This window comes from Colobus angolensis, unplaced genomic scaffold, assembly GCF_000951035.1.
Source record: "Colobus angolensis palliatus isolate OR3802 unplaced genomic scaffold, Cang.pa_1.0 Scaffold456, whole genome shotgun sequence".
In the NCBI taxonomy this organism is placed as follows: Eukaryota; Metazoa; Chordata; class Mammalia; order Primates; family Cercopithecidae; genus Colobus; species Colobus angolensis.
In genome coordinates this window covers 347,524-370,080 of record NW_012117999.1, presented here as the reverse complement: position 1 = coordinate 370,080, position 22,557 = coordinate 347,524, and the positions used below count along the sequence as shown (strand labels likewise).

At 35.8% G+C, this 22,557-nt stretch overlaps 1 protein-coding gene across 2 annotated transcripts in view; it reads right to left on the bottom strand.

The window, feature by feature from the left end:
* Positions 1–22,557, bottom strand: part of SCN2A (sodium channel, voltage gated, type II alpha subunit) — a 166,603-nt gene that overhangs the window by 4,888 nt on the left and 139,158 nt on the right. For both annotated transcript variants that reach the window (XM_011958022.1, XM_011958021.1), the window contains exons 19-26: positions 21,446–21,600; positions 18,229–18,402; positions 13,976–14,098; positions 12,413–12,694; positions 9,688–9,741; positions 6,600–6,737; positions 6,132–6,236; positions 423–693 (exon numbers count right to left, since the gene is read on the bottom strand). In XM_011958022.1, coding sequence (XP_011813412.1) covers positions 423–693; positions 6,132–6,236; positions 6,600–6,737; positions 9,688–9,741; positions 12,413–12,694; positions 13,976–14,098; positions 18,229–18,402; positions 21,446–21,600 — 1,302 coding nt within the window. The remainder of the gene's footprint in view (positions 1–422; positions 694–6,131; positions 6,237–6,599; positions 6,738–9,687; positions 9,742–12,412; positions 12,695–13,975; positions 14,099–18,228; positions 18,403–21,445; positions 21,601–22,557) is intronic.

The window sequence follows — 22,557 nt, the reverse complement described above, 5'->3', positions numbered from 1 at the left end:
CCAATTATTTAAGAGGTTATATTTATCAATTATGTGACCACTTCAAATGATTTATGTATATATGTGTGTGGAATGATTGTTTATTCAAAGCAGCAACTGTCAGTACCACAGGAGTATGACCAGGTACAAGAGTATTCTGCCAAAGTTGCAGTTATTGTCTTCCAAGATGAGAATGAATGAGAATATATGAAAATATTAAATGAGAATAAATGAAAGCTGAAAATACAAATTCATTTCATTCCACTCATCATTTCAAGCACGGCATGCAATTAGAGAAATTGCAAACTAAAGAAATGGACTATTAGATTTTTATTTGGAAGTTTGGGATGAATGAGAAAGATTAGTGAAAAATACCTCTAAAGTTTTAAAACACACATTTTTACTACTATATTTCTTAATTGAATAAAAGCACCTCTTCTTACCTACAATGGAGAGAATGACCACCACAAAATCAAAAATATTCCATCCAATAGTGAAATAGTAGTAACGAAGAGAGATCAGTTTCAGCACACATTCTCCAGTGAACAGAACAATAAACACCAGATTAATCCAGTACAGAATGTTTGTCATTTCTTGACTCTGGTCATCGGTTTCCACCATCATGGTGACCATGTTAAGGCAGATGAGGATCATGATGCTGATATCAAAGACTTGTTTGGTTACAAAATCAAAGACCATTCCTTGGAATTTGTTCTGGAACAAAATAATATGTAAAAGTTCCATTAGAAACTTTAAAAAACTCGAATTCAATTCTTCTGATTTTAAGAAAGCAACATAAAATTGTTGCTTTTATAAAAACACACCTTTAATTCTCACAACATTTTCAAAAAAAAAAAATTCCTTGCAAAATCAGTGATTGGAGAGCTGAGGTAACTTGCCTTAGGTCACAAAGCAGGTAAGTAGTGTAAACAGGGAAGCTCCAGGTTAGAACTCAAATCTTCTCTCTTTTTTTTTTTTTTTTTGAGATGGAGTCTCATTCTGTCGCACAGGCTGGAATGCAGTGCAGTGGCGTGATCTTGGCTCACTGCAACCTCCGCCTCCTGGGTTCAAGTGATACTCCTGCCTCAGCCTCCTGAGTAGCTGGGATTACAGGTACGCCCTACCACGCCCAGCTACTTTTTGTAATTTTAGTAGAGATGGGATTTCACCATGTTGGTCAGGCTGGTCTCAAGCTCCTGACCTCATGATCTGCCCACCTCGCTCTCCCAAAGTGCTGGAATTATAGGCATGAGCCGGTCTCAAATCTTATCTCTTAATGCTACCGCATAGCACTTATGTGAGGATCAATTGCAATGGAACATTTTACAATGTTCTATTCTATTAAAGAAAGTAGTGTATTTTATTTTTGTTTTATACTTGGAAGAAAATTTTGTATATTGTATATTCAGCTCTACTCAAATGTATTTGTTTTATTTATACTAACAATGATACTAGGTTTTATAAACTCACCTATTATGTTCTCAGTGCACAGAACACTATCATGTTATGACGGACAGTTAGTAAATATTTGTCATATAATAAAATTTTTTATCCCATGTGTTGGGAGGGTATTAATTTTACTTTTAAAAACTAATAAATAAATAAATAAATAAATAAGTTTTCCTCTCTCTTTTTAAATTTTTCATCTGGTTTCTGACTTTATATTCTCCCACTGAAGCTACACTATCTTAAATTTCATTTTAAAGTTCAGCTAAGATGCCTTAAAAATTATTATTCAAGAGAAAAGGCTTCAATGGAAAAAATAGTGAAATCTGACTAAGTTCTGTATTTTATTTAATGGTATTATACCAAAGTTAATTTCTTAGTTGTGAGAACTGATCTATGGTTACATAAGATGTCAAATTAAGAGGACACTGTGTATATATTCATTAGAGTATGCATTATGGGTAACTCTTCTGTAAAAATAAAATTGTCTTTTAAAAAGTCACAATGGAAATATTCAACCTTTGCCCTAGTCTATTTGGGCCTTATTTCGAAGTACTAACTGCCTTATGTCTTGCTTATGAAATTAAATCCCCAACCTGTAAAACAGTTCTGATCATTGGTTTCTGCATTGTTCCATTTTGCATGTATCTGCTTTGTTTCTCAGGTAATCTAGGGATCTGGTCTTGACTTACCCCTGCTGGGCTGCCTTACTTTACCTTCTCAACTAGAATGACTAATACTCTGCTACATACACACTTAATGGCTTGCTTTCCCAGATCCTGACACTTTTAGTGGCCTGGATTCTACATCCCAGTGTTCTGCCCTCTTTCTATAGGGAGGCTTCCATTACTTCCACTGGTGATTTTTGGACATCAAACACTACTTGTTCTATTTTGTTTTGCTCTTTCCTCTGAATGCGCATTTGGCCTGCTCAACTAGATTTCTATTACTGCAGCTGGATCTCTCCTCTCAGGGCCTCTTTCAACCTAATAAATGTGTGCAGTTTTAGTTCAAACCCTTCCTTATTAATTCTTAATTTACTGTAGTTTACCTTTCCAAGTCTGGTACGTTCCCCTCACTTCCACCCTCTGATATTTCCTACTTACCACTCTTACAAGCTTGTGAAGGTTCTATTGTATCATTTTACATAGTTTATCTGTCTACTACTCTGTCTAAAACAGATGTCCCCCACCCCTTCTCTGTCTCATGAATTCTAACTCAGTTTTGAGTGTAAAGCACTTACTGCTCTCAGAAAACTGAGTTCTTTCATTGATCACAAAATGTACGGCATTGTATTGCAAATGGTTTGCTCTTACTCAAGTTTAGTTTTCTTTCTCTTCCACTTGTTTCAAGGCCCCTCAAAAGCAGAACAGTATCATTTTTCTCTCAGATATGCCTCCTAGAGTATAGTAAGCTAAAAATATATTAAAAGCAGAAATTTGTTCTTAATTTTAATATCACCATGACCAATAAAAAGCTCCTTAGATTCCCTACTAATAGAGTTGCCCAATGGGACAGACACTCAATGTACAACTCCAATCCCAAGTCTCTGTGTTCTGTTCTCCCGTTTAAATCCTAGGGTGTCAAATATGTTGGAACAAGATGGATAATTCTGAAGATCTTACTCACCAAAAATTTATGTTCTCTAACTTCATCTTGGCTCTTCACATTTAACAATTAGCAATCCTTTGTCCTTCATTTTCTCCAAAGATAATTCCAAACTTCTCATAAATTTCCACTCTCTTGCCCTCTATTTTTACTTTTTTTTTGAGAACATTAACTTTAAACAGTTTAAATAAACTCCTCTATTTCCTTTTGCATTTCATATTATCTTAATTTCCACGTTCTTTTCATATATTACTCCAAATTCATTAGAGGACTCAGCCCCTTTTTCTTTCTAAACCTACCCTAGACCCCTATGTTCTTGTCCCACATCTTGTGCATTTTTATGCCATAATTATTCCCTCTCTCTTTGATCTTTTCCTCTCTAAAATTCCTTTTGCTTTGCTTTGAACCTAATCTCTGAATCTTAAGAAACCTTTATTTTGCTACTTCTTCTAAATATTCATCATTTATCTCCCTTCCTCCTTCCTCTCACTCTCTTACTCTGCCTTGGTTGCCAAATTCTGCAAACTAGTATCTCCAGTTTTCTCACCACTCATGTCCCTTCTTCATTTCCTGCATGACACCAGTATTCATCTAGTTGTGCAAAGCAGAAACGCACCAGTCATTCTTGTTGGTTCCTTCTTTAGTCCCCATATTCAATTAATAGACAAACTTTTAAATTTCACTCTGGTGATAGCTCACAAATCCATCCACTTTTATTAATCTCCACATCACCATGGTTCAGGCTACCTACCATCTCTGAAATAGCTCCAAAACAAGTCTACAATGTATTCACACAGCCTGTGTGAAGCTGATTGAATGATCAACACAAAGCCCAGATTGACTGGGTCCACTTTAATGGTTTCTTACTGCTTTTAGGATGAAAACAATTCCTGAACATGGCCTCCAATGTCCAGAAAAGTTTGGGCTTATCCTAACCTCTTTATTCTCAATGTGTCCCAAATGAACCTTGACTTTCTGCACTCCAATTTCACGAGTCCTCCTACATAAGGACCTTCACATATTCCTTCCCCTTCTACAGGGCTCTTCTCATCCTACTCTGGCTATTGATGCTTTCTATTCTTTTTCCATCCTCAGCTAGTATATTATATTAATAAAGCCTTCCCTAAACTTCCTTGATTAATCAGTCCCCTCCCTGTAATCAGTCCTCACAGCTGAATGTATCCCTTTTTTCCTGGGATATTTCCATTTTTGGACATGACTATTTGATTACTATCTGTTATATTAACTAGACTCCAAACTGTTCAATGTTTAAGTTCAAATGCTTGGCATACTACATAGTACATATTGCCAATGAAGAATATATGGATTTTACCAGTTACTTCCTAAGTTGCCAAATTGTCACTGATAACATTCTAGCTGAATGTGTTGAACTTTTTCCACATACCCCTACCACTACCCAGGTAAATCCATGTCATTTGATGGAAGTAAACGCAATCTCATTTCTTCATTGATTTATTTCTTCCTATATCTTGGTGAAATATGCAAGGTCTTCTGAGAATTTTGTTTTATTGTCTAATCTAATTATTTTTCAATAATGAATCTGTGCTTCAGAGCTCAACTAAATTTTGTTCTGACAACTCTAAAATCCTTTCCTCAGTCTGGACATTTCTTAGGCTCTGACACTATTTTTCCCAATGCCTTCATATGACTTCAGTTTATGATAGTAGAACCAACAGTCTCACAAAACATTAACAGGTTTACGTTTTAGATTCTCTGTTATCTACATGTCCTCCCTCTTTTCCTGTGTTTCATAGGTGTTTCATCCCAATTGAGTCTTTTTATTGGCTAACTTCACTCCTGGAGTAGTTCCAGTCCTGTTGGTGTGACACAGATTATGGACTCATCTTCTTGTATGTAAGGGTTTATCCTCTTGTCTATGGCCCACGGTTATTTTGCCTCTAACATTGTTCCACACCAGTCTCTAGGTTAAACTCTCTAAAATCTTTCTTTTCACATTACTAGGCTGTTCTGTTAACTATATTGCATTTGTGTTGCTTAATTAGCACAAATTTCTTCAGACTTGTATGGTAACCTTGACTCATTTAACTTGGAAAACCAGGGTCTACTACTCACTAATTCAAATGCATCACTATTCTCTGCTGATGTATTTATCTATATGGCTATGAAGTATACATGTTCTCATATGGTAAATGTTCTCCACGTCTCTCTTTATTCATTCAAATTGTATTATTTCCTAAAGACTAGGCTTAAATTGTACACCCTTTATGTTTGACCCAATATAGCTATCCATTTTCTTTGAGTTATTGGCCGGCTTACCAACTGAACACTTAATTATGGTCTGTTTTATATCGTCACCAATAAATTTATAGAGTCAAGATTTCTGAGAGACACTGAAGGGTTTTATACCATGTATATCTTGGGGAAGATGCTCTGAGACTTATATATCTGAGCTAGTCCTTCAGGAGTGATAGAAAAACTTAGCGATTCTCCTGGCAGCAACTCCCTGCAGCAGCCAAACTGAACGAACAGTATCGCTGGCAAATATATACCTGGAAGTGCCATAAAAAGCCCTAAAAAGAATGCTATCATTTCATTTTAGGGTGGGATAGTAGGAGAAAATATGAAGTTGGTCTTTTTTTTGTTTAACCAGAAAAAAGCAAAACCTGTGGACTGTTTCATTAATGATTCCATTCAATCTGCAGAGTTGAACAAAAACTGAGGCCAATCTGGGATGTACTAATTATTCTAATCTGTCTCCTCTGTACTCTGAGAACATTTACTATTTTCACATTATATATGTATGTATTTTCTTTTTTATGTTATTAGAAACTTCTTAATGACATCAGTTTGTATGATACTACTGGCACTTAAGTATAGCAAATTTTATTTCTATGTATTTTATATGTCTACAAAAAAATATGTTATGCTTTATATAATTTAAACATATTATATATGTAAAATACATTTATTCAAGCTATTTAGGCTAGCTAGTCACATTGTTAAGGTAAAAAATTTTGTGTTACAAACCCACAAAAATAACTAGTTTCTAGAAATTCTGGGTGTGAAAGGGTTAGGTAACATAGCTTTAACAGATAATGAAAATATATTATTCTTACAGCAGGTCGAGGTATGGGTTTTTGCGGTTTCTTTGAACCCAGTTTTTTCATTGCATTGTAGTATTTCTTCTGTTCTTCTGTCATAAAAATGTCTTGACCTCCAAAGTAAAGAAATGAAAGCAAAACTTGTTAAAATTGTGTTCTTTGCTGGCTATAAAATCCACCTTAGTAATCATGTGAAAATTGGCTCCCACATTTCATTCTATTGTTGCTAATATCTGTATTTATGGAGATGCCTTTATTCAATACATAAATTATGTCATATTAGTCATATTTCTAGACTAAAAATATCAAAAATATGCTATCTGAATTATTAATTTCTTTAAAGCTTATCCATTATCAAATATCTCAAAATAATTTCTGAATTTTATGTTCTTTTTATGGTGATTGCATTTTGGAGGCTAAAGGAAACAGTATGAAATATTTAGTTCATATTTCAGAGCAAATATGAAGTTTTAATATACTTATCTTCTTTTTCTGTTGGTTGAAGTTGTCTATGATGACACCAATGAAAAGATTCAAGGTGAAGAATGAACCAAAAATAATAAAGATGACAAAATAAAGATACATGTACAGGTTGTCTTCATACTTGGGTTGCAATTCTACCTAAAAAACATGAAGAATTGTAACCATTATATCTAATACTTGTTTCATAAAAAGCACACCAGTAAGTTTTCAATTATCTAAGCATGTTTTAATCCCTGGAATGAAAAGAAACCAAACATTAAACAGATTTTATGAGCCTTCAAATCTCACATGCTTATTGAAGAGTTCTGCAAGACTATTCATTACCTGAGAAAATGAAATAACTCGTATAGAAGTCTGAAAGATTATAGACAATTTCATCCAATAAATGCCCAGATTATGAATGCACTTTCCTTTGTAAACAAAGTACCCAACACAGCATGCAAATTAAAGATTTCCTCTTCTTACAAAAGAGATGTCAGCGTCACATTATTCTACGTCACAACTCTTAAGATTTACTTTCTCTGCCTCAGTTTTCTCACCTGTGAAATGAAAATAATCAAACCTAAACCTCATAGTGTGGTTGTAAAGATTAACTATATTAACGTATAAATATGCTTAGAACAGTGGCAGCCAGTAGTAATTACTAAGTGTAAGGGTTTGGTATAATACATTTCTTTAGATAGGCAAGAATCATTGTATTATGTCTGCATGTAGGTATATAGGTTGATCTTTCCTTTCTGAAAATGAGTCTATTGCTTTATCCTATTCAGTAGCGACTGTTTCTGTAACAATGATACTATCTCTTGTCCAGCCCACTTTTGATTAGAAAAATGTGTGATAGTAGGTTTGAGCTTTAGCTGTAAGCTTTCACAGGTCTAATAGGACATTGTTCTAACCAACTCAGTTAACCAAGCCCTGATGATGATAATAGATGCAAGTTATAACCCACTGTGTTATGAAATCAATTTAGAGGATTATGACTAGCATAATTTTTTTTTCTAATGAAATAGAGCAAAACGGAAAATACCAGAAATACTGTAAAACTACTTATTCTTTGATGAGATTTTATTTGTGTATGTGAGTTTAGTTACCAGTGATGTAAAATTATATTTTTAAAATTCTTAAAAGACAATATACATATAGGAAAGTGCATAATATATAGATGCAAAATATAATACATTTTTATAAGTGAAATCCATAACCCAGGTCACTCCTACAACTTCAGAAACCCTTGGCGTATCCTTCTCAAACATAAACTCCATCACCCCTCCTAGAGGTAGTCATTATCCTGACTTTTATGGTGATTATGTCCTTGCTTTTTCTTTCCAGTTAACACCTCAATATGCATTTTTGAACAATAAGCTTAGTTTTGTCAATTTTGAACTTTATGTAGGTAGAATTATAGTATCTGTCTAGTTTCTTTTACTCAATGTCATATTTTTAAGGCCCATCCATGTGGTTCTATATAGCTGTATTCATTCATTTTCATCACTATATACTATTCAATTATTTGCCTATTTCTACTATTTTTTATTTGCTCCCAGTTTTTTCAAGTGAAAAAAAAATGTTATATTCATTTTTGTACATAGATTATCCTAAACATGTGCATAAGTTTCTTTAGGATACATTGTTCAAAGTAGAATTGCAAGATTAAAAAATATCTTTAACTTTCTCAAATAATGTGATCATACCCAACTGTTTTTAAAGGATTATTTGTATATTTTTTTTCCTATCAGCATTGTATGAACGTTCTTATTGCTGTTTATCCTTGGTAAAACTTGGTATTGTCAGACTTTTTAGTATCGCCAATCTGGTAGGTGTGTAGATAATGTTTTATTTTGGTTTAAAATTGCATTTCTCTGATGCAATTTACTAATTAAAGTAAGATCCAGCAACTTTTCATAAATGTAGTGCTCAATTGGCTTTCATTTTTGTAATGTGCTTGAAATTCCAGGAGTTTTGCAGCAGAAAAGGTCTGCTAAGTTATTAAGGAAGAAACTGAAAATGTTTCATGCCATATAAGCTATTGATAAGGAAGGTGGAGAGAGCTTTGAATTAATTAATCAAAAAGGTAAGAAACTACTGTGGAAAGTGGGTATGAGCCATTATTTGTGGTTAGGGTTCAAAAACTTGTTTTACCAATTAATGCATTAAGCTTCTTTGCTTCAGTGCTAAAATAGAGCTAGTATCCCCTATACAATAACGTTGTTATTTAGGATTAAATGGGATAATGTGAGAAAGTCTTTGGCATAGTGAGTAGTGATAAACAACAAACTATCATTACTATTCAGAAAAATCTCATAACTGGAATTCCTGATAGCACTTACAGAGGATACAATGCAGGGCTTTTCACGTTTTCTTGCTCTCTCTCTGTTTTTATGAAGTGGAAAAACAAAACAAAACAAAACAAAAAAACCTCGGGAATTCTTCACTCAGAAAACTAGCTGCTGGTGTTAGGGAAATAGCATTTTGAGCTTTATTATCATGCTCTGGCATACCAGAAATCAATCTCTCTTTTTTTTCCCCCAAAATATGACTTCATTCCTCATTAAATAGTGAGAAATTAATGAAAATTATAGGAAATAATTCAAAGTACTGGTGTGTATAAAGTAGATTCAGAAAGTCCCTCCCTTCTACCACTTAATCTGACTTTCTCAAGAGAAACACTAAGTTGTTTGTTTATTTTTGTCCCGATTATTAGTCATATCCTTCCTATTATAAGGAAGATCAAAAGCTGGAGGAAATCTATTACAGATGAAAAGTATTGCCTGTGAGAACTTCTAATGCACAAATGACCAGGACTATGAGAGTCAAAAATAAAATGTCTCATTTTGAAAATACATCCAATAAAGTTTTGTGTCACGTGCCTTGCTAAATACTAAAAAAGATATGTTAAAAGATACATAGTGATTAGGGAAAGTCATCCTATGATAATTTTGAAAGAAATAATATGATTAAATATTTTATCCTTATAGATGTTTTACACATCAAGCACATAATTTTATTTTATTGACAATGTCACTAAATTATAATATTGTAGAAATATACATTTAATCAAATTAAACAATTTCCCTCTAACTAGACTTACATTTCTTGAGTCAACAGCTGCATACATAATATCCATCCATCCCTTAAACGTGGCCTGTAAGAAAAGTCATATCATTTTCTTTTTTCCCAAAATTGTAATTTTAGAAAATAAATTGGATAAGAATAATTGATCAAGATTCTATTTGACCTGTATTCAATATAGGCATATAAACAAGCTTGAAATTTGTACTTTTTAGGCAATGTTTTATGATATGCATTGAAAATACTTCAACTTTATATTCCTCTATAACATCTTATGTGCATATTTAACCCCATGTATAATTAAATAATGATCTACTGTAACAATATGCTATCATAAAAACAATATCGACAATGTTTTACGCTGATGTGGTTATATAAAAATATATCATGTAATTTGATGACAAGATTTCATGTATATATTATCAGCATCAGACAAGTTCAAAAGTATGCTGCATTATTTATCTTAATGCTTTCTTTTCTACTTATTTTTTTCTAAATGATTATTACCAATCACCAATCATGACAGTTTATTCTTGAAAACCTTCTTAATATTGTTGAACATACTATTTTGAGGTGATTACTCTATAAGAGGCAGCAGTTTCCTAATCTGAAAACAATATATTCCACTGCATTTCCTTTTTAAAATATTTGTTTTCTATGCCGTTGACATAGTAATCTTGAAACCAAACCTCCTGTACATTTTTTTCAGTTCCTTAGTGCCACAGGCTCTGCCCCTTTCCTGACTATTTTAATAGTCACGAGGATTGTATAAGTGGATTGTGTCCGGGAGCTAGTGGATATTTAATACTGCAGTCAGTTAAATAGCTGAATGAATTCTTATGAGTGCATAGCAGACACAATAGTCTTAATTGGAAAGTTTTCATTTGCAAGAGAGCAATTTTCCTATCTGAAAGTCTCTCTCTATCTCTGTCTACACACACACACACACACCCTTTTTAATCCCCCTTGGGGCCAGCACTTCTTTCCTCAGAGTAGGAAGGGAGGAAAACAACGAGTGCCTAGATAAAACACCCAGTGACAAAGGACTTGTGCTGTGCTACCAAATGCATAGTCGGGAGACCATGAAGTTTTTAGAACTATCATGTTTCCAACCTGGGGCAGAAAAGATCATTCAATCATGGTAAAAGGAATCTAGGCAGATGGGCCTAAGGAATTATTTGTAAACACTGAGGAAGAAGAATTTTATTTTATTATTAGATAGTATTATATCATTTTTATATAGTTTTAGTGCATCCATATAGAGTTCCTAAAATGTATATGCATTTTTGTTTCAATTGCTTTTCAAAAATATATTCATTTTTAATTGACAAATTAAAAATGAATATATTTATGTTGTACAAAATGATGTTTTCAAATATACATATATTGTGGAATGGCTACCTCAAGCTAAGTAACATATATATCACTTCATATACTCATTTTTTGTGATGAGAAAACATAATATCTACTCTCTTAGCTATTTTCAAGTATATATTATTACTAACTAGAGTCACCATGCTGTACAATAGCACTACAGAACGTATTCCTCCTGTCGAACTGAATTTTGTATCCTTTGACCAACATCTCCCACCATCCTACAACCCCTGGTGATTGTCATTCTGCTTTCTGCTTCTATGAGTTTGTGCTTTTTAGATTCCATATACAAGTGACATCATGTGTCATTTGTCTTTCTGTGCCTGGCTTATTTCACCTAATATCCTCCAGGTGAATCCATGTTGTATAAAAGGACAGGATTTCCTTCTTCCTTTAAGACTGAATGGTATTTCTTTGTGTATGTCTATAGATGTGTGTATACACACACACACACACACACACACACATATATATGTATACATCCAATAAGTTTTTAAATGATTATTACCAATCACCAATCATGAGGGCTTATTTTTGAAAATCTTTTTAATATTGTTGAACATACTGCTTTAAGACACTCTGTAAAAAGAAGCAGTTTCCTAAACTGAAAACAAATACATTCAAGTGCATTTACTTTTTGAAATACTTTTTCTGTTGTGTGGACACAGTAATTCTGAAAACAAAAGTCTTGTACATTTTCTCAGTTTCTTAGTGCTGTAGGCTCTGCCCCTTCCCTGACTACTTCTATATACACACACACATATAGACATACACTTTCTATATATATGTGCATATGAATACACACATATACAGTGTGTGTATATATATCTATATGTGTGTATATAGAAATATGTGTGTGTATAATATACATATAATATACATAGTAATTCTGAAAACAAAAGTCTTGTACATATTCTCAGTTACTATGTATATTATATGTGTGTGTATATATATACACACACACACAATTTTCTTTATCCATTTATCTGTTGATGGCCAATTAGGTTGTTTCCATATTTTGGCTATTGTGAATAGTGTTGCAGTGAGTGTGAGAGTGCAGATATCTCTTTGACATGTTGATTTAATTTCCTTTGGATATATACCCAGTAATGGAATTGCTGGATCATATAGTAGTTATATTTTTAGTTTTTTGAGGAACCTCCATACTGTTTTCCATAAAAGCTATACTAATTTATATTCCTGCCAACAATATGCAAGGGTTCCCTTTTCTTCACATTCTTGCCAACATTTATTGTCATTATTCTGTTTGATAATAGCCATTCTAACAGGTGGATATCTCATTATGAGGAAGAAGAACTTTACACCCATTTTAATTACACATCATAGAAAATAGCAAAGTGATTACTTACTACTTGAAGTAGAGACAGATATCCAAGTCCCACGTTATCAAAGTTTACTTTCACATTTTTCCACCTGGCAGTTTGATTGCTCTCAATGAGAGCTTTGCACTCACTGTAGTTGTTAACCACGCTTACATCGAACATCTCTCCAGTGGTGTAGTTAATACAATGGTAAAACTTGCCAGCAAAGAGATTCACTCCCATTATACTGAATATTAGCCAAAAGATCAGACAAACCAGAAGTACATTCATGATAGATGGAATGGCTCCTAAAAGAGCATTTACAACAACCTGGCACAGGATGAGAAGGAAGAATAAGTGAAAAGCCGACAACAAATATTTACTTATTTTTAAACAAGATTACAAAAACAGTCAAATGATTAAAAAAAATCTGTTTCAATTGAATATTGGGAAGAAACTGGACTCTAATAGCTCCAACTAAGAATTTTAAAATTATAAATCAGAAGACTATACAAGGAATTTTATATTGGAGAATGTTTTCTCAAGAGGTAATAATATACATGTAGCAAATTTACCTCAAAGGATGGAACTAACAGTAAATGCCAAAAATAATTAAGAGTATAAATAGTGACATGAATGTAGAAGTCAACAACACTTTAAAAAAATCACACAAATCATACAATTTGCTGTCCAAAATTTGAGAGGAAAAGAGACCACTTGGGGATCAAATTCCACACAGAAAATACAAAAAGTATTCTGGTACTGAAAGTTTGATACCTTTTGTTTATTAAGCCTTCTACTGCAAAAACTTTTCTTTCAAACTGGTAAAGTAAAAAGAATTTAACAGCTAATAACTCTTTTCTATGTAACCATGCATATACAGACACTCACAGACACACATCTACACACACCATTCATCTCTGGTTGTGATTGTAACATGCAGATGAAGTCTAAGTAACTACTTTCAAATATTACAAAAAGTATCATTTTTTAAAAATCCCCTTTGAATCAGTTAAAACCACCGAGACAAGACATCATCATTTTCTAGGTGGTGAGGTGTGTGGTCTCAGGTTTTGTGCCTCAGGGCATGACAAATGTCAGCACAAACTCCTCTTCTTTTGTACCACCCTTCTAAATGAGTGTTAGATTTCCAGTTGACCTACTTTTTAGCCATCTCAGCCTGTGTTTAAGAACTAAAAGGCCTGATTCAAACATCAAAAGGCTCAAAGTGTATCATAGCGGAGTAGTGAAGAAATGATGAGTAATGATTTGGTAGGCTTAAACTACAGCCAGTAGGATTTCCTGCACATTTATAAATGAAGGGAACATAAATAATCTTGATTCAAATCAGCAGCATAACTACAGAGATTTTTCCACCAAGCGAAAATCTAGCTAATTAGAAACAGTCCCTCTGGCATTATTATACTCTGTGAGTGACTCCAGCAGTGCCAAGTATTATGGACATCTGGTAAATATTATTTTTGATTGATTAGCTATGTCAGTATGAATGTGTGGGACACAAATTCTCCATAAATTTGACATTTCTATGATACAAAGTGTCAGTCTGCTCTCAATAATAATTCTGACAATTTCTAAGGCATTCAGTCTTACCCTCATTCCTTCAAACCGGGACAAGGCTCTCAGTGGCCTCAGAGCTCTTAGTGTTCTGAGGGATTTGATGGCACCAAGTTCTGAGTAACCCAAGGCATTTGCAGTTAAGCTAACCAGTGAGACCTATACAGAAAAAGCAACACAATTTTCTTATTTACATACAAAAATGTCTACACAGTTCAGCCTTGCTCTATGCAATGAATCAGTAATTCTCAAGCTTTCATGAATTTCAAAATCACCCAGGGGTCTTGTTAAAAACACCAATAGCAGAGTCTGACTTAGTAAGTTTGGGGAAAGGCCTAAGAGTTTGCATTTCTGCAGGTTCCCAGGGTGAAGTTAATGATATTTGTCTGTGAACACGTATAAAAAAGAAGCCCATATATGTGTTCTTTTTTAAGATTCTTGGTAGGAAATGTTTTTGAAAAATTAAAAGTAAAGAAAAAAAAGAGAGAAAAATGTGATCTTCCTCTACAGATCTGTAAAACTTATTTCTGTATCATTTCTAATAATATTGAGCAGATCTGAAATGGAAAGAAACATTTGATACACAAGTAAACTATGCAAACCACTGGTGAATATGAGCATGAACACATTTGAAAAGGTCTAGGCCTCTGAAAAGCAGCTTTGACTTTTTACAAATTTCAGTGTGAAGGACATGATATCATTAATTAGGTCAGACAAAATTAGTGAATAAAAAAAGTTGAGATTTTATGATAAATTAGAAATTGCAAGAACAATGTTGTCTTTAGTTATATTCATACAGATGACCAATGTAGTTGATAAAAATTATAAAGTCTTAGCTAAAAAGGAAAAGAAAACTGGTCAGGGGGACATACACGTGTCCAATTTCCTTTGAAAACATATAGAAAAATTATTAAAATTATATAAGCTAAGTAAAGATATTTTGTTCTAAAGTGCACCTGAATTTCAAAAGTAGGTAAATAAAAATAAATATGCAATATAGTTTTACAGAGTATGGCGTTAATGTATATTTTAAAAATATATTTTTTAAGCAAAATAAGTGAAGCACATTGAAAGTTGTTACAAAAAACAACTTATTCAAAACAATTTTGCACGTGCAATTTGAAAGTGAAGCCTCTTGAATACAGAAAACAATGAGCTGTAAAATTATGTCTTACATAGTTCATATAGTTCCCTTAAAATCCAAACTTTTAGGCTTTGTAAGTCCCTTCTTAACAGATAATTGGAAAATAGTTTCTGAATTATCATGACTGGTGAAGCTTTTCTGTATTTAAGATATGAGGACCTGTAGTACTTTACCTTCTCTGAAGACAGAACCAAAAAGAGATAAGCATAAGTTAAAGGATGAAAGATAAAAGTTAGACAGAGGAAAATATTCTGAATGGGGTAGTATTTACTGACTGAAAAGAGGTTGTCAAATATTCAATTTTGTGTGACTTGTGTAGCTAAATGTGAAAAAGGAGGTACATATAGGCCTTCTCTTTCTGGGACATTGCAGGAATCTCCTAATTGGTGTTCTAATCTCTAAATAATCTCCTTTCTATTCCATCATTCACACCTCCACCTAACTTCCCTTCCTAAAAGAACAAGTTGGTCTTGTCACTTCCCTATAGGTAATTCTTCAATAGCTTCCTCTTTATTAAATCCTAAGTCCAAATTTCCTTGGATGGCACCTCAGGTTCTTCAAACTCTTCTCTAACTTATCTTTCTTACCTTATCATCCCATTACAAAGGCTTACCTCACCCTATCTACTTGTTTCTGGAACCCGCCCTGCATGTCATGCATCAATGTTTTAACGAATCCATGTTCTTCCCTGTTGCGGGAAGTCAGGGACCCCGAACGGTGGGACTGGCTGAAGCCACGGCAGAAGAACAGAAATTGTGAAGATTTCATGGACATTTATTAATTCCCCAAATTAATATTTTTATAATTTCTTATGCCTGTATTTACTTTAATCTCTTAATCCCGTCATCGTCATCTTCGTAAACTGAGGAGGATGAACGTTGCCTCAGGACCCTGTGATTGCGTCAACTGCACAAATTGTAGAGCATGTGTGTTTGAACAATATGAAATCTGGGCATCTTGAAAAAAGAACAGGTTAACAGCGATGTTCAGGGAACAAGAGAGGTAACTTTGAACTGGCCGCTGGTGAGCCAGGACAGAGCCATATTTCTCTTCTGTCAGAAACAAATAGGAGAAATATCGCTGAATTCTTTTTCTCAGCAAGGAATATCCCTGAGAAAGAGAATGCACCCTGAGGGTGGGTCTATGAAGGGCCCTCTCAAGGCCTGCCCTCTTTTATGGTGGAAGCGAAAGGGGTGAAAAAAGCCCCGGTTTCCTGTAAGCTCCCAGGCATATTAGGAGGAGGAAATTCCCACCTAATAAATTTTGGTCAGACAGGTTGTCTGCTCTCAAACCCTGTTTCCTGATAAGATGTTATCAATGACGATGCATGCCGGAAACTTCATTAGCAATTTTACTTTCGCCTCATCCGGTGGTCGTGTCATCTCGCCCTGCCTCCATTTGCTTTGTGATATTTTATTACCTTGTGAAGTATGTGATCTCTGTGACCCACACCCTCCTCCTGCACTCCCTCCCCTTTTGAAAATCGCTAACAAAAACTTGCTGGTTTTACAGCTCAGGGAACGTCGGGGATCCTGCCGACATGTGATGTCTCCCCCCGGACACCAGCTTTAAATTTCTCTCTCTCTTGTGCTCTTTCCCTGTATTTCTCAACCCAGCCGCAGAGACACTTAGGAAATAGAAAAGAACCACGTTAAACATCGGTAGCGGGTTCTCCCGATACCTCCCTCAGCTGTGCCTGCTGGCATTCACATCTCTCAAGCTCCAGCTCACACTCCACTTCCCTCTTGAAGCCTTTCCTCCTCCCTCAAGTAAAGAGGTGGCACTTCTTTCCCCCCAGGTCACTGTGTGCAGAATTACGTGACTAGGACATGGGCCCTGCAATCTGTGCTCTCCTTCCTGTGCCTGTGGGGTCAACAGCAAGAAGGCCCCTCAGTGCCCCTCAAGCCTGGCACCAGCCACAAGGGCCTGGGGCAACATCGGGGCGTCTTTGCGGGGAGAGGGGAAAAAAAAAGAGATGGCACTTCTAATACAGGCGTCAACTTACTGTGTACACATCTGTCCTCACTTTTCAACTGTAAGCTCCTGCAGGACTAGAAAAATGACTTATTTTATTTGTATTTTTCATAATGAAATAAATGAGCAATAAGCATATTTGATTTAAAGCAAAGTATTGATCAGTTTAATATACTATCATAATCGTTTTCTTAAATCTAAAAAGGTAAATATCACAGTACTTTGGGTAATATGATCATTAGCTGCGGGACAACTAGATTTCTCTTAAGAGTTTCCTTATATCCAAGTAGTGTTGACTTAATACTTTTATCCTTACATTGATATATTAAGTTTCAGATATTTTTATTATGGATTTGCTGACCTATGATAGGTACATACAGAAAATAGAAAAAAGAAATAGTATCATGCATAATCCCATTATACAAATAAAAGAATGGTTATAGTTTTGGTGCATTTTATATGGTTTGTAATGTCCAGACATATGTAGTTTTAAATATTATTTGTGGTCTTCCTTTATTGCCAAAGACTGTTAATGTAATTCTACATGTAACCTTTATATGTTTAATAGTAGTAGTACATTTAATAGTAGATTTACCTCATATTCAATTATACAAAAATCCTCATATTTTAGTACTTCATCTTATTTTATTTCAATACCAATGTAGTTTAATAAAACCTTTGGCTGCTTGGTCAATAGCCAATTTGCTTCTATATCATACAAATCAAGTGTCTTGCTTTTTTGGACTTTCAAATTTCTTTGTAATTAATGATTCATCTGTGTGACCTAAACTCAATAGGCTCTAGTGATGACAAAGATACTAATGTCAAAGATGCCTGTGAAAAATTTAAATACAGTTATTTTGTGAAATGTGAGCATGCAAAAAGCAAAATTTCTAAATTCACATTTTATTTTGCATAACCTGAAATTTTAAATATTAATTTGAAATTAAATGAATAAGTATAGTATGATGGCCTTTGACTTTTATCTATGAATGTACTTGTATTTAAATTGGTAAAAATGTTTTGGGGCATCCTCTCTCTGTGAAATGAGAAACATAATTCATATTTGGGCTGATACAGTGTTACTGAGTGCCTACACTGTGTCAGGCACCATTGCTAGAACTAATACATATATGCCAACGAATAAAGCAGCGAAGTGCAGCATACTCACATCAACAATCAGGAAGTCTAGCCAGCACCAGGCATTGGTAAAATACACTTGAAAACCATATGCAACCCACTTTAGCAGCATTTCCAGGATGAATATGTAAGTGAAAACCTTGTCAGCATATTCTAACATGGTCTTAATGGTTTTTCGCTGCTCAATGTATATATCTTCAAAGGCCTGTAAGTCAAAAAATTCTATTAAATTTTATGATCAGAAACAGTCTCTAATTGATGATTTCTTAAAAAAGGAAATGATGCAAGCTTTTATCAGGCGCCTAAGGCTGGAAGGTTTAATGTTTCCCATGTCTGAATTTTACTTCATCATTATCTGATCATAAATGACTGCTGACTGGGCATTTCAGTCAACCCGGGGTTTCAGTAATTTTTAAATTTTGGTCTCAGGGTACCCCCAAAGAGCTTAAAGCTTTTGGGAGACTGCCAGCTGCTTCTCTCTCGATCAGAAGGCAGCAGAATGCCTGGGAATGGATTGGTCTCATTCAGTGCAGACTCAATGGAACGCACCCACTAGTAATACAGATATAAAGGAGGGAGGTCCCTCCTTTCTTGCTCACTTTCTTGTCTCTCTCTCTCTCTCTCCCCATCTCTCTCTGTCTCCGTGTGTGGGTGGGTGGGTGTATGTTTGGAAATTCTCTTTGACAGAATTTTGCAGAGCCCTTGGGAAAGAGTGAGTAACTCATCTGCAGGAACTCCTGAGGCTTCTGGAATGAAAGGACTATTTATCTAACTTGATCTTCCTATCAGAAAAATTATCAGGAAAATCTGGAGGCCTGGATTAAAGACAAAGGAACATTTTCTTTTTTAGATAACAAGAATCAGGGCTTGTAACCAGAGCTCCATACAAGGACCTAAAAGTTTCTGGGCTTTTCTTATAGCTGAAGCTGTAAACCCCTGAGGAGCCAGCCACTGTGCCAGCACGTTGTGCAATTTGGTGAGCACTGAATGGGTGTAACTGAGAACAAAGAGCTCCTACAGCAAAGGTACTAGTCACTGATGAGACTTCATAGTTCTGTCTCTACTTGGCTTTAGAAAGCACATCTGGCAAGGTGCAGTGGCTCACGTCTGTAGTCCCAGCACTTCAAGAGGCCAAGACGGGTAGATCTCTTGAGGCCAGGAATTCGAAACCAGCCCGGCCAACATGGCAAAACCCAGTCTCTACTACTAAAAATAGAAAAATTAGCCAGGTATGGTGGCTCACGCCTATAATCCCAGCTACTTGGGAGGTTAAGCACAAGAATGGCATGAACCAAGAGATGGAGGCTGCGGTGAGTTGAGATCAAACCACTGCACTCCAGCCTGGGCAACAGCAAGACTCTGGCTAAAAAATAAAAAAGTAAAATTTAAAAAAAAGGTAAAGAAAATTAAGCATGCTGATCCTCTTTAAACTGAGTATATGGCAGGACACAGGATTCTTACTCAAATCAGAATTCGGCTTAGAGGCCTCCAGATCCAATGCAGCAATTCTCCTAATGAAATCAACTCACGAAACACTCTAGTAATGAAACAGTAAAAGGAATGCAGCCACATTTGTATAACCAATTAAGAAAATAGGTCGGCCGGGCGCGGTGGCTCAAGCCTGTAATCCCAGCACTTTGGGAGGCTGAGACGGGCGGATCACGAGGTTAGGAGATCGAGACCATCCTGGCTAACACCGTGAAACCCCGTCTCTACTAAAAAATACGAAAAACAAGCCGGGTGAGGTGGCGGGCGCCTGTAGTCCCAGCTACTCGGGAGGCTGAGGCAGGAGAATGGCGCAAACCCGGGAGGCGGAGCTTGCAGTGAGCTGAGATCCGGCCACTGCACTCCAGCCCGGGCGACAGAGAGAGACTCCATCTCAAAAAAAAAAAAAAAAAAAAGAAGAAAATAGGTCACATCATTTTCATTATATTAATATTTTGATCCAGTTGATCATTTCATTGAATGAAATCAGACTTAAGTTTGTAATGCCATCACTTTTCTGCTAGTCAGTAATTAAGTTAGTCTACTTCTTATCATTCACTGTGGTTGGCAATAGTGAATCAGTGTGAAGAAGACAGAGGAGTCCCCTGCAGCATGGAGTTTATGTTAAACAATTTTGATGGGAACAGGAGGCAGAGAAATTCTGGGCAGAAGAGAGCAGGTACCTGGCAAGGGCCCCACCCTCAAGCCTGGAACCGTGACCCAAAGTGAGAATATACATCCTTGTTTTCCCACTTAAATGTTCTTTTCCAAAACAACCCATGGTGCACCCTGCCCCCATCCCATGCCTGTGTGAACCCCAGAACTCAGCAGGCAGACAGGAGGAACAGCTGGACATTGGAGACTACAGTTGGACATCAGAAAGAAGTGGCTTGACATCAGAGGGACAGCTCCACAGCACAGCTTCGGAGAGGAGTCTGGCTGGGGATGGCCAGACTCCAGGGAAAGATTACCTTCCTGCTCCGCCCCCTTTCAGCTCCCCTTCCCTCTGAGAGCCACTTTCACTGGCAATAAAATCCCCCATATTTACCATCCTCAAGTTGTTTATACAGCCTCATTCCTCCTGGACACCGGACATGAACTTGGGTACCACAAGTGTGGGTGCAAAAGGCTGTCACACTGACCCTCCACTGAACTGTTAACATTTAAGCCATCCATGGATGGCAAAGCCAAAAGGACACTGTAACACTTCCTCTGGGGCTTCAAGGATCCCAGGCACCCTCCGCTAGATGCTCCTGTGGGACCGGTATGGAGTTCACTCTTGCTGGTGCCCAAATGCGCTCGCCTTGGCTCCTGCACCCACTCATCTGCGCTCCCCCTCTTGCAAGGGGTGGAGCAGTGAGTGAGTGTAGTTCACTCCTACCCGCGCCCATGCACTCTAGTTCTCACCTGCAAAGGGGTCAGGGAAATACCGTGCTTCAGTTTGATATTTAGCTGATAATCCTACATCATGTCTACATAACCATTCTTAATAAGAACTGCCTCTGATGACTAAAAGTCAGAAAGATCCTTCTTTAAACATTATAAGAAACCCGAACGATCTGAGTTCGGTTCCACCTGAGGGCTACTCCAGAGTAATAAAAATTACTATTTACTGAGCCTCTCATACTGTGCTAAACACATCACACATATTTCTTGTCATTCTTACAAACATCTTAATTTAAAAATGGGTGATATGAGTTGACTGAAGGGAAAGGGAAAAGATTTCAGGTGAAACGTGAAGGAGTGGATCGTGCATCACCTACCAGAGCCCCACTGCTCAGCAGAATCATGAAGACAATGAAGGTTTCGAACCAATTGTGCTCCACTATCTTATAGCATGTTTTCCTCAAATTCCACCAGAGTTTCCCTTTGCCTTCTTCTATGCTTATCTGACAACACTTGAACTTCCGTACACAGTCTAAAATATGTGGGAAAAAAAAAAGAAAACAAATTACTCTTTGATTAGGTATATTTATGTTGTAGGTAGGAGATTCATCTACAACATTACCTGATAATACATTGTAAATAACAATAATTTTTAAGAGAGCTTCCACTTACAGAAGCTATCTTAAAATCATCTATATGGCTTTTAAATCATTTGTTTAATAAATATTTTTATGTTGATAGCACTACTATAATGGATTACATTACATTATAAAAACACAATATATAAAAAATAGAAGAATCAAAAGGAAAATAAACTTACCAAAAGTTGATATTTCCATCCTGTCCTTATCCTATGAGTGTAATTCCACTCTATATGGAGATTTTACGTATTTGAATTCTGATTAGTTCACTTAATGGTATAACTATTTCCCATCTTTATTATAAGTAAATAAATTTGTGAAAGATTTCATAATATTTCTCTAAATATGATTACTAGAATTAATATAACTATCTCACTGTTTTTTTTTTTTTTTTTGAGACGGAGTCTCACTCTGTCGTCTAGGCTGGAGTGCAGTGGCCTGACTTTGGCTCACTCACTGCAGCCTCCGTCTCCCAGGTTCAAGTGATTCTCCTCCTGCCTCAGCCTCACGAGTAGCTGGTATTATAGGCATATACCACTACGCCTGGTAGAGATGAAGTCTCACCATGTTTGCCTGGCTGGTATTGAACTCCTGACCTCAAGTGATCCGCCTGCCTCGGCCTCCCAAAGTGCTGGGATTACAGGCATGAGTTGCCGTGCCCGGCCCAATTCCACTATTATTGAATACTTTGTTTGCTTTAAATCTGGCCATTATCAATAACAATCTAATAAACACCTTTTATAATTTCTGGATTGCTGGATCAAAGGCTCTTCAACAAATACTTATTGAGTATCTACTATTGTCAAAAAATTGAATAGAGCAAATTATACTACTACAACATGTAAAAC